This window comes from Prionailurus bengalensis, chromosome C1 (assembly GCF_016509475.1).
Source record: "Prionailurus bengalensis isolate Pbe53 chromosome C1, Fcat_Pben_1.1_paternal_pri, whole genome shotgun sequence".
Taxonomy (NCBI): Eukaryota; Metazoa; Chordata; class Mammalia; order Carnivora; family Felidae; genus Prionailurus; species Prionailurus bengalensis.
Genome location: NC_057345.1, coordinates 78305017 through 78317395, shown reverse-complemented (window position 1 = coordinate 78317395; position 12379 = coordinate 78305017). Strand labels below are relative to the sequence as shown.

The following is a 12379-nucleotide window of genomic DNA, read 5'->3' as shown; positions in this document are numbered from 1 at the left end:
ATAGAGGAAAGACTTCCCAGATCCCCCAAAGTTTCCCATCCAGATACAGCTATTGGACAGTATCACAAAGTATTTTCTGCTTTTAATGTGGGTTTTTTATCCTCTTGGTCCTGACTCCTGGAATATCTTTTTATGTGCCTACCAGCTGTCCAGGTGCAAATAACCACTCCAAAACACTTTGAATAGCTAAAATTAAGTAAAGCAAAGTCAATCTCCTACACTATCCCTTCAGGAGATTCAGGCTAAGTGGCCTAACTGAGCTCCACTCTTACATCCTCTATTCCTAGATCACTAAGAACTGTTGCATAAATATGTGTTGAATATTATTAAATGCTCATTCTTTATTTGGATAATCATATTTTTCCTTTTAATCTGTTAATGTGGCTAATTAGAGTAATGAATTTTATTTTTTAAAGTAATGAATTTTAATGCTAACTTTGGTTTAATTTTTAATCCATGCTGGATTCAGGTCAAAAATATTTTATTTTAAATTTATGGATCTACATTTATAATGTAGTTTGAACTATAATTTTCCAGTTTTATACAATCTTTGTCTTCTTTTGGTATTAAAGTTATACCAGCTTCATAATGAGCTGAAGCCTATACCTTCTTTTTATAATGTCTAAAAGTGTCTATTAGAGTGGGAGTTCTGTGTTAGAACTTACATGTAAAGCCACTTCAGCCTATTTGTGTGGGTAGATGTGCTTTAAATTAATAATTCAATTTCTTTAATGGCTATGTCTATTTAGGTTTTCTAATTCTTCATGAGTTAGTTTTGGTTGCTATATTTTTCTAAAAAACTGCCCATTTTGTCAAAGTTCTTAAATTTGTTAACCTAAGTTTTATATTTTATCTCTGTTGTGTTTATAGCTATATCTATTTTCTACTTCCTAATATTGTTTATTCATGCTTTTTAAAAACCAATCTTGGCAGAAGTTTATATTAATAACCTTCAAAGAATCGGCTTTTGATTTTTTGATTCTATTGTGTCTTTGTTTTTGATTGCATTAATTTCTGCTTTTTATCTAATTTAAATTATTTTCCTTCCAATTTATTTTTTTTTACATATTGTTCTTTTCCTAACTTCTCAAATTGTACTCTTAGGTCACTAATCTTCTTTTCTATCTTCTTTTCTAATATATGCATGGAAAACTATGAATATATTTCTTCCTACATATTGTTTTAACTGTATTCCGCATTTTGATATTATTATTTTTTCTAAGTTTTTACTAATTTCCATTATGATTTTTTTTAATGTCTCTTTTTTTTGAGTGAGAGTGCACATGCACACATGTGCAAGTGGGAAAGGGCAGAGAGAGAATCCCAAGCAGGCTCTGTGCTGTCAGCATGGAGCCCAATGCAGAGCTGATCTCACAAAGCGTGAGATCATGGCCTGAGCTGAAATCAAGAGTCAGACATTTAACCAATTGAGCCACCCAGGCACTCCTCCATTATGATCTTTTTTGATCCATGAGTAATTTTTTTAAAGTTTCTATTTAAATTCCAGTTAACACATAGTATTATATTATTTTCTGGTGTACAATATAGTGATTCAGCTCTTCCATACAACACCTATGCCCATCACAAGCGTTCTCCTTAATCCCCATCATCTACTTCACCCAGCTCCCCACCCACCTCCCCTTGGGTAACCATCAGTTTGTTCTCTATAGTTAAGAATCTATTTCCTGGTTTGTCTTTCTCCCTATTTTTCCCCTTTGCTCATTTGTTTCTTAAGTTCTGCATATGAGTGAAATCATATGGTATTTGTCTTTCTCTGACTGACTTAATTCACTTAGCATTCTAGCTCCATTCACGTCCTGGCAAATGGTGAGATTTCATTCTTTTTTGGTTGAGTAATATTCCCTTGTATATATATACCACATCTTCTTTATCCACTCATCAATCAGTGGACACTTGGGCTATTTCATAATTTGGCTACTGTAGATAATACTGCTATAAACATCAGGGCACATGTATCCCTTTTAATTAGTATTTTTGTATTCTTTGGGTAAATACCTGGATCATAGCCAAGAGTAATTTAGAAGTTTTTAAAATTTCTGAATATATGGAATTTTTTAGAAGTTTGTGTGATTGTTAATTTCTAATTGCATTGTGTTCAGAGAACACATCCATATGACACTGATCCCTTGGTATTGGTTAGGATTTACTCTCTAGTCCAGTATGTAATCAACCTTTGTAAACATTTCTATGTGCTTAAAAATAGTATATATTTTCTAATTATTGGATGCAGGATACTAGATTTGTTCATCAGATCAAAGATGTTAATTGGGTTGTTCAAATCTTTCACATTTTTATTATTATTTTTTCCCTGCTTGATTAATTTTTGAGAGAGGTGGGTTAAAATCTCTAATAGTGATTATGGATTTGTCATTTTCCCTTGTGTCAGTTTTGCTTTATTATTTGGTACTTTGTTATAAGTTTAGACTTATTTATCTTTTTGCAGGTTAGATCCTATAACTAATCTAATTCCTAGTTCATTCATTCTGGTTCCTTAACTCCAAATTTTGGAGAGTCCTTGGATGAGTCTATGGTCCTGGGAAGGGTGACAAATGACAGTGATTTCCATACCTGAGTATATGTACTATACCTTATGTATAGTCATTATATATCGTATAACCATTTTTAATTATGTACTTGGGCTCGATTACCCTAACATAAAGAAGCATTAGAGGGAGTCAAGTGACCTTCCAGAAGATTCCATATGACCTTGACCTGGCTAGATTTAACCTATTGCAATCTAGTTTAAAACTTTCACCTTTATATAAAATTGTAAGTTTTGACCTTCACAGGCCTGCTTTTTTTTTCTCTCTCTCTCCATGCTAATTAGCAGGATTCTAGAGCTTACTCTTGAGAATGCAGATCCTCTAATGAACAAATGTTAGTAAAATAACTTGAGAAACATCAGAATATTTTCCTCTTTTTCCTTGTAGCTAATTGTTTTGTATCACAAAGCTAGATTTTTGATAAACAGGTAAATCAAGAACATTTAAAAACTATTATTTTTATCTCCTGTTCAAAATTTAAGCTTGTATGAAAATATATTGTTCTATTTTCTCTTATAATTCTCTTTACAAATGTTGTTTGTAAAAAACAAACAACAAATGACAAAACATGGACTTGAGACAATGTTGCTATATCCTATGAGATGTAACCTGCAGCCTCTGCAATGTCAATCATTGCCTTGCTCGATAAATGGGTACCTACAAATACCTTTTAAATTAACATCTCTGTTTTATCGATGATATTTACATTTATATTTGTAAATTTTTTGTTGTTATTGTTAGTCAGAAAAAGGTTTCGGTTTACCTCTTCTCCCCTCATTTATATAATCTCTTGACTGCCCTTGGATTTTGTATTCAAATAATTTGATTTTGTTTTATTTAAAATAACACCTTTGGGGCACCTGGGTAGGCACAGTTGATTAAGTATTCTACTCTTGATTTTGGCTCAGGTCATGATCTCATGGTCATGAGATCAAGCTCCACTTCAGGCTCCATGCTGAGCATAGAGCCTGCTGGGGGTTCTCTCTCTCTCCCTTTCTCTCTGCCCCTCTCCCACCCACACACACTCTCTCCAAAATAAATAAACATTAAAAAATAAAATAAAATAAAATAACAATTTCTTTAGGTGCACCTGGCTGGCTCAGTCAGTGGAACATGCAACTTTTGATCTTGGCATTGTTAAGTTCAAACCTCATGTTGGATGTAAAGATTACTTAAAAATAAAATCAATTAATCAACCAATAAAACACCCACTATAACTTTTTTCTACCTTCCTACTATCAACTTTTTATGTCCTTATGCTTTGTGACTCAATCCAATCTGATATTTTATTTTTTAACTGGAAAGTTTAATACATTCATATTTATTGTGCTTACTGACATATTTAAATTGATTTTGACATCTTATTTTGTGCTATTGACTGTACTTTGCTTCCCTTTTCTCTTACCTGCCTTCTTTTGAATTGATAGTTATCTTGTCACCCTCTACTGGTTTGAAAATAATACATTCTATTTGCATTATTTTATTTTACTAGAAAAAAATTCTTAGCATCTATATATATGTATGTGTATCTAATTCTATCCATCACCTATCTATATAATTTTTTTGGTTTGAGAGAAAGAGAGAGAGCACAAGTGGGGGAGAGTGAGAGAGTGAGAGAGAGAGAGAGAGAGAGAGAGAGGGAGAGAGAATCCCAAGCAGGCTCTATCCTGTCAGCATAGAGCTTAATGTGGGGCTTGAACTCACAAACCATGAACCAAAGTCAGATGCTTAACCAACTGAGCCACCCAGGCACCCCAATATATGATTTCTAATTTTACCCTCTATGTCAAATATAACGTTTTATATTTTCACTTCTTTATCTCTCTAAGCTATATTCTAAGTAATTTTTTCAGAGCTATCTTCTAATTCATAATTCTTTTTAGCTTGTCTGATCTGCTATTTAACTCACTTATGGAATTTTAGATTTCAATAGCCATATTTTTCATTTCCAGAAGTTCTTTTTCAGCTTTTTCCAGTCTGTCTTGATATTTCCTTATTCTTTTCTCATAATTTTTATTCTTTCACATATTTAATGATTTAAACATACTTTATAATCTCTGTTGTAGTATTTGAAACTTGTAAGAGTTCTACTGCAACTGTATTCTGACTCATTAATGGTGGATTAGTATTTTTTGTAATTTGGATTATGAACTCATCTTCAGGGGACTCTACCTGTGGGAGTATTGTAAGTCTGAGTTGAGATGTATCCTCCAGAGAAATTCTGTCTTTGTTTCTACCAGGCTTGCTTGGAAGTGTTACCAGCTTATGATGATATTGAAATATATTTCCCTGAGATTCTAGTGTTATGGAGGTAACATATATTCAAGGCTCTAAACCTTTTCAAGGCAGGCTGTGGTGGCTAATTCCCAAGGAAAATCTTTTTCTCCTGTCTAGAGTCCAAACCTGAACAGACAAATCTCCATATCTTGTCTTTCATTCTATACTTTCTCCCTAGACAATATACTCTGAGCAAAAGCTTCATTTGTGTATATCAGCAACACCAAGATTTTACATAACTTCATCACAGATTCTCTCCTTTGAATTCCAAACCCTTGTATCTATCTGCCTATTTGAATATTTAAGATACCACATCAAACTCAACTAGTTTAAGGTCAAAAAAGTTTATGACCTTCTCCTCAAAACCAGTTCTCTTCTAGTGTTTTCTGCCTCAGTGAATGGCATGAGCTATATCCATATAGCTGTTCAAGCCAAAAATTCAGGAGCCATCCTTGATACCCCTCTTCTCATTCCTTCCCCGACCCTCCACCCCCGCCCATCTAACCCATCACCAATCCCTGTCAATTTTCCTCTTAAATATCTCTTAAATCTACCCATTCTCCCCATCTCCACTGCCTTCAGGCTATTTCAGGCTACCATCATCTTTAGCCTGGACCACTGCAGTTTCCTCACATTGAATGAATGTATACAAATACAGATTAGATTGTTACTCTTTTCTGCTTGAAATGCTCATTTACTAGCTTTACATTCATGGGTCTTAAGTACTTAATATGGTCTACGTGGCTCTGTAAGACCAGCCACTGCCTTCTCTTGGACCCATTCTCATTTTATTTTCTTTTTCTGTGCTCTAGCTACAATGGCCTTCACTGTATTATTTAAAACCACAACTCTCTTACCTTCCCACACTGCTTTGGTACATGCTGTTTCCTTTTCCTGAAATGCTAATTCCTCTGACCCCAACTTTATTCAGTCAATATGTAACTCATCCTCTATTTCTCTGTTCAAACATCATTTGCTCAGTTCTTATCCCTTTCTATCATGGTCTTTGTTTGTTTATAACCATATATTCATTACTGTGGTTATACAGTTGATGTCTGTTTTCCCCACTTGGCTAGTGATCAGGGACCTTTGTCTCATTTTGTTCAATACTATATCCTGAGTGTTGGCATAGACTAGAACATACAAAGTCCTTAATATGTATTTATTGAATAATAATCATTAAAAATATGATTACAAACATACATCTATTCACAATAATCCAAAGGTAAATAAGAAGTGGATATAGTTATGGATAAAACAAGTGACAACTATATGGGGATTCCATTATATTCTTCTTTCTACTTTTCCATATGTTTAAAGTTTTCCCTAGAAAAAAGACTATGTAACTTACAAAATGAACACTTTTGAGTCTTTGGATAAACTGTGAACTTAATCTTAAAAATAAAATATTGACGGGGCTCCTGAGTGGTTCAGCCAGTTAAGCATCCAACTCTTGGTTTCAGCTCAGGTCATGATCTCATGGTTTGTGAGATTGAGCCCTACATTGGGCTCTGCACTGACAGCTCGGAGCCTGCTTGGGATTCTCTCTCTCCCTCTCTGCTCCTTCCCTGCCTGTGGTCTCTCTCTCAAAACAAACAAATAAACCAAAAAGATAATAATAAAATATTGGCTGTTGTTTATAATGTTGCTATAAACATCAGGGTGCATGTATCCCTTCAAATTAGTATTTTTGTATCCTTTGGGAAAATACCTAATCGTGCAATTGGTGGATTGTAAAGTAGTTCTATTTTTAACTTTCTGAGGAAAGTCCATACTGTTTTCCAGAGTGGCTGCACCAAGTTTTCATTCCTACCAACAGCGTAAGAGGGTTCCCCTTTCTGCACATCCTCACCGACACCTGTTGTTAATTTCAACAATAGCCAAATTATGGAAAGAACTGAAACATTGACTGAACATTCAAACATTGACTGTTGAATGGATAAAGATGTGGTATATATACATACAATGGAATATTACTCAGCCATAAAAAAAGAACAAAATCTTGCCATTTGCAACAATGTGGCTGGAGCTCGAGAGTATTATGCTAAGCAAAATCAGTCATAGAAAAACAAATGTCATCTGAGTTCACTCTTATGTGGAATTTAAGAAACAAAACAAATGAACTTAGAGGGGGAGAAAAGAGAGCCAAACCAAGAAACAGATGCTTAACTATAGAGAACAAACTGAGGGTTACTGGGGGGAAGGTATGTGGGGGAATGGGTTAAATAGGTGATGGGTATTTAGAAGGGCACTTATGATGAGCACTGGGTGTTGTATGTAAGTGATGAATCACTAAATTCTACACCTGAGACTAATATTACACTGTATGTTAACTAGCTAGAATTTTTTTAATGTTTATTTATTTTGAGAGAGACAGAGAGGGTGTGTGCACATGTGTATACAAGCATGCAACTGAGGGAAGAGGCAGAGAAAGACTAGAAAGAGGACTGAGAGAATCCCAACCAGCATGGACAGCACAGAGCCTGATGCGGCGTTCAATCCCACGAACCCTGAGATCATGACCTGAGCTGAAATCAAGAGTCGAAGGCTTAACCAACTGAGCCACCCAGGTGCCCCTAAATAGCTGGAATTTAAGTAATATTTGTGAAAAATAAATAAATAAAATATTGGCTCTTTAGGGAATGAATATTTTATTTAACTAAAAAGAAATTATACTGACCTGAAGATATTTCGGTAATGGTTAATTGGACCATTTAATGCTCCAGGCTGGGAGAAGACATAAATATAAGCCTCAAGATCTTCTGTGGTTAATCGACACCCTTTTCTTCCAATACCAGTGCTGTGACTGGTAAACAGATGTTTCAAAGCCTAATTTAAGTGAAAAGAAAATAATTAAAACTTTTTAGTTACCTAACAATAAACCTTTGGCTTTTGAAAGAGAATGATGGTTAGTGTCAGTGACAACTTCCCATTTCTGCTCTAGCCAGGTAGGAGACCTGTTTACACACTATATACATTTTTGCTTTCCTGGCTTTACTTTTGGTATTCTTCCCTTCTTTTTTTTTTAATTAAAAAAAAAATTTTTTTTTTACGTTTATTTATTTTTGAGACAGAGAGAGACAGAGCATGAACGGGGGAGGGGCAGAGAGAGAGGGAGACACAGAATTGGAAGCTCCAGGCTCCAGGCTCCGAGCCATCAGCCCAGAGCCCGACGCGGGGCTCGAACTCACAGACCCCGAGATCGTGACCTGAGCTGAAGTCGGACGCTCAACCGACTGAACCACCCAGGCACCCCGGTATTCTTCCCTTCTAATACCCCATGTACACTTTACGCTTATGAAAAGCAACCTATGTTCTTGGTGCCTATTCACATTCTATAAGGCTAAGTTCAGATACCATTGCTACCCTAAAGTCTTCCCTAATATTCTAGCTAATAGTAGTTTATCTGTTTACTGACAATCTACTCCCCCAACAATTGTTTGAACTTTTTTGGACTATAATCCAGAGTAACAAACACATTATATGTCATGATCCAGTTCAGACTCATACACATACTTTTCTGAAACAAAAGTTTAAAGAAATATCTCTTGAGATCCTGGGTGGCTAGGTCGGTTTAGCATCCAACTTTGGCTTAGGTCATGATGTCACAGTTTGGGGGTTTGAGCCCCACATTGGGCTCTGTGCTGACAGCTCAGAATCTGGAGCCTGCTTTGGATTCTGTGTCTCCCTCTCTCTCTGCCCCTCTCCCGCTTGTGCTGTCTCTCAAAACTAAATAAACGTTAAAATTTTTTTAAAAAAGCAAAAAGAAAACAGGATTTAAAAGTAGAATCTAGAGGGGCGCTAGGGTGATTCAGTCAGTTAAGTGTCTGACTTTGGCTCAGGTCATGATCTCATGGTTCATGAGTTTGAGCCCCGAGTCTGTGCTGACAGCTCAGAGCCTGGAGCCTGCTTGGGAGTCTGTGTCTCCCTCTCTCTCTGCCCCTTGCCCTCGCACCCTCTGTCTCTCCTTCTCTCAAAAATAAAAAACATGAAAAAAAATTTTTTAAAGAAATATCCCTTACTCTTATTATAGTGTGTACTGATATTTTCAATTCACTTCTGTTCTACTTTATTTTTTAAAAAACTCAAATTCAAGCCACTAAACTGATTTTGTGACTCACTAATGGGCCCCCACCCACAACTGAAAAACACTGCTCTATACTAGTGTTTCTCAACGTGTAGATCTAAATCACCTGCATCAGAATCATTAGGATTCTTGTTTAAAATGCAGATCCCTGGGAGCGACTGGGTGGTCAGTCGGTTAAGCGTCAGGACTTTTGCTCAGGTCATGATAACCTAATTTGTAGTTTGAGACCCACAGCAGGCTCTCTTCTCTGCTCTCAGCACAGAGTCTGCTTAGGAACCTCTGTTTGTCTGTCTGTCTCTCTCTCTTTCTGCCCCTCCCCCATTCTCTCTCTCAAAAATAAACATTAAAAAAATAAAATAAAATGCAGATCTCTGACCCCCCAAACACACCTGCAAAAATATGAAATGATTTATGCAAAAGGTGATTAATTGAAACATTATTTGCAGTAGCAAAAGACAGGAAATAAAAAATGTCCATCAGTGGGGCGTTAGTTGAATAAACTATGATATAGCCACACAGTGGTGTATTATGCATTCTAACTACTCCAAGAGAAGATGGAGATGATTATGTGCTAATATAGAGTAGCTGACCCCCAGAACATATCTTTAAGTGGGGGAAAAAATAGAAAGGGTGGAAAACAGTATTTATAGTATGTTACCACCTTTTGTGTAAGAAGGAGTAGACAAATATATACACATCTCCTTATATTTTCAAAAAGAAACAATAAAAAAATGAAACAAAAATTAACGAGAATAGTTTCTGTGGAAGAGGAGGAAATAAGATGGTAGGAAACAGAGGCCTAAGCAAGACCTCTCTGTGCCTTGTATTAGAGTTTTGACTTGAACCATATACTTGCTTTTTACAAAATATGAAAGTTAAGTAAAATTCTGTGGTCCTAATTTTGCTTGGAAATATGAATAAGAACACATTATTTTTTTCTCTCTAAAAAATATGTATGTATAAATTCTGTCCAACAGAAAGATGTAGAAGCAATAAAAACCCAGTAACAATAATCACCTTGACACCCAGACCATTTCCGACTAATAGGAGCCAGAGTTCCTTCAATAAATGATTGATTCCAGATCTGGGGCAGGGAATAAAATATGACCCTAGGACATTAAGAAACTAAGCTATTACTGACTGAAGGATTTATGTCAAAAGGACATAGGAGCCAACGTGAAGGAGTTTCCACTTGACTGTTATGCCATATTGCCTAATATGAGACAATCTGAGCATCAAAAAGAATGACTGTAATTGAGTGATACATGTCAAATATATTTTTTGAAACTCATGAGCTCCTAATGATATAGTAAAAAAGAAAACTTCATTGGTTATCACTGGAAATTTCTAGGACACCGAGTCATTGCTCTGGAAGTTGTTTATAAAGATAAAGAATGACCTGCCACTCTTTTGTGTGAACTTTTGTGTGAACTGTATTTCAGAATAACCAAACAGTAGATGTGGACCATTCTTCTTTAAGGAAGGATTCCAGTTAATAAGAGCAGGAAAAGATGATAGAAATAGAAAAATCACCATTTTGCAGATTCTAATGAAATACGGATGTGGGCAATGATGATCAAGATATGCTAAAATTATTTGGTGGCAGGTTGTTAGGAAATTTAGATAAGCCGACAACTCATGAGCCCACTGGTCACTGTTAGTGTTACTAAAACTGAAACAACTAGACCTTATGTGCTTCCCTGATGTGATGCATTAGGAAATACACAGCACCACCTACGAGTATTCTTGTCAAATGAAAACTCAGTTTAACCAAGCCTCTAGATTAGTAACATCCATGAAGCATGAGAAATAAGAATTAGCAGAAAAAGTTAAATAACACCATGATAAAGTAGTCAGCCAAATCCAAAATGTGGATCATTCCCCAGGACAAATGACCAAATTTCTTCAGGAAACAAAAGTGTTAAAAAAATAAGAAGGAACTGTTATACACTGAAAAAACTACAACAATCAAATATAATGTGTGGACCTTGTTTGGCTCCTAATTCAAACAAATAAAGTGTACAAAGACAGTTGATCATAACCTGTTCAAAGATTGATAGTACCAGAGACTAATACTTAAATAGCAAATGAAGCTCTCATTTAGCAAATCTCTTGTTGGAAATTTTAACACAGTCTAAAATTTGTGCAGATTTTTTTGTACCCCAAATAAAGTTGTCCAAAATTGGAAAAAAAAATAATTGAGACAGTTAAGGAAATTTGAATAGGTATTAAATGATAGTAAGGAGTAAGTATTCATTTTGTTAGGTTTGATAATGGCATTGGAGTTATGTTTTTAAAAAGTCCTTATCTGCAGAAGTTTTTCCAGGTAAAACAATACTGTCTTTTTTAAGCCTCCTTAAATATCTAATACCGCGTTAGGTACACAAAAAGCATTCAATAAACTTCCAGGAAATAGATACAATATATGACTCCTGGTGGTAGGTGTATAGGGTACACCAAAACCCTCATGTTTACTTTGTTTCAGGGTTTTGTTTGCACTCAAGGGCCTCGACTTCTGCCGTGTCAAATTCTCTCACCTGGTATTCATATTCCCTTGTCTTCCCATGGAATGTTCTCTAAAAAGAGGTTTGCCTATAGGGATACAGGCTCTCAACAAAAATTGAGCAACAACCAGGCACTCAAATATACAGAGACTGTAAAAATAAGTAAGCCTATAGATGAGGTCTTAGAAGCATTTATTAAATGTTAGCATTTGTCTATTTTTCTTTCTGAAGGATGGACTTTAAAATATTTTTCATTTTCATTTTTCAGCAAATAACAATCAATAAATGATTATTTTAAACAAATGACATAAACAGGACCAGTTATTTCTTTTCTTTCCTTCTTTTTCTAGTGCTGCTGTCTATCTTTATTTTATTTTTAACTTCCTAACTATGTCATCCTCTTGGACTCCAGTTTTTCAACTTTATTATTGAGGTATAATTGACACATAACATTATATTAGTTTCAGGTGTGCAACATAATGATTAAATATTTGTATAATTTCAAAAATGATCACCACAATAAATCTAGTTAACATCCATCACCATGTTTGACTTACCTTGAAATCATTTATTGAGAACATAAATTCTGGGAACCATGGTATTTGGAAGAAGTAATAATGGCTGGATTTGAACAGCTGGGCAGGGTGTCGTAAAATATATTCTGAAATTAAAATGCCATGTTAGACCTTATCCAAGGGGTATAAATTACTTACTATTGAAAGAGCTTCTTTTCAAGGCAAGTTCACCTTTGAGATGATCCCATAAAAGAATCCACAAATAAGCCTTCTGTATTTTTCTCTTTGGAACAATTTCTATGTTCTTATATTTTATTAGGGACATTTCTAGTATTTAGAAAATTTATAGCACTTAAAATAAAAAGAAAATTTCATTATATAAAGTCTTGACTCAGAAGGGAACAGGAAACCCAAATGACATTGCCTTTTCTC

General features: G+C 35.1%; 1 protein-coding gene across 1 annotated transcript in view; it reads right to left on the bottom strand.

Moving 5' to 3' along the window:
- EPHX4 (epoxide hydrolase 4) overlaps nucleotides 1-12379 on the bottom strand; it is a 43849-nt gene that overhangs the window by 9342 nt on the left and 22128 nt on the right. Inside the window, exons 5-6 of the mRNA XM_043575563.1 lie at nucleotides 11990-12093; nucleotides 7522-7670 (exon numbers count right to left, since the gene is read on the bottom strand). Coding sequence (XP_043431498.1) covers nucleotides 7522-7670; nucleotides 11990-12093 — 253 coding nt within the window. The remainder of the gene's footprint in view (nucleotides 1-7521; nucleotides 7671-11989; nucleotides 12094-12379) is intronic.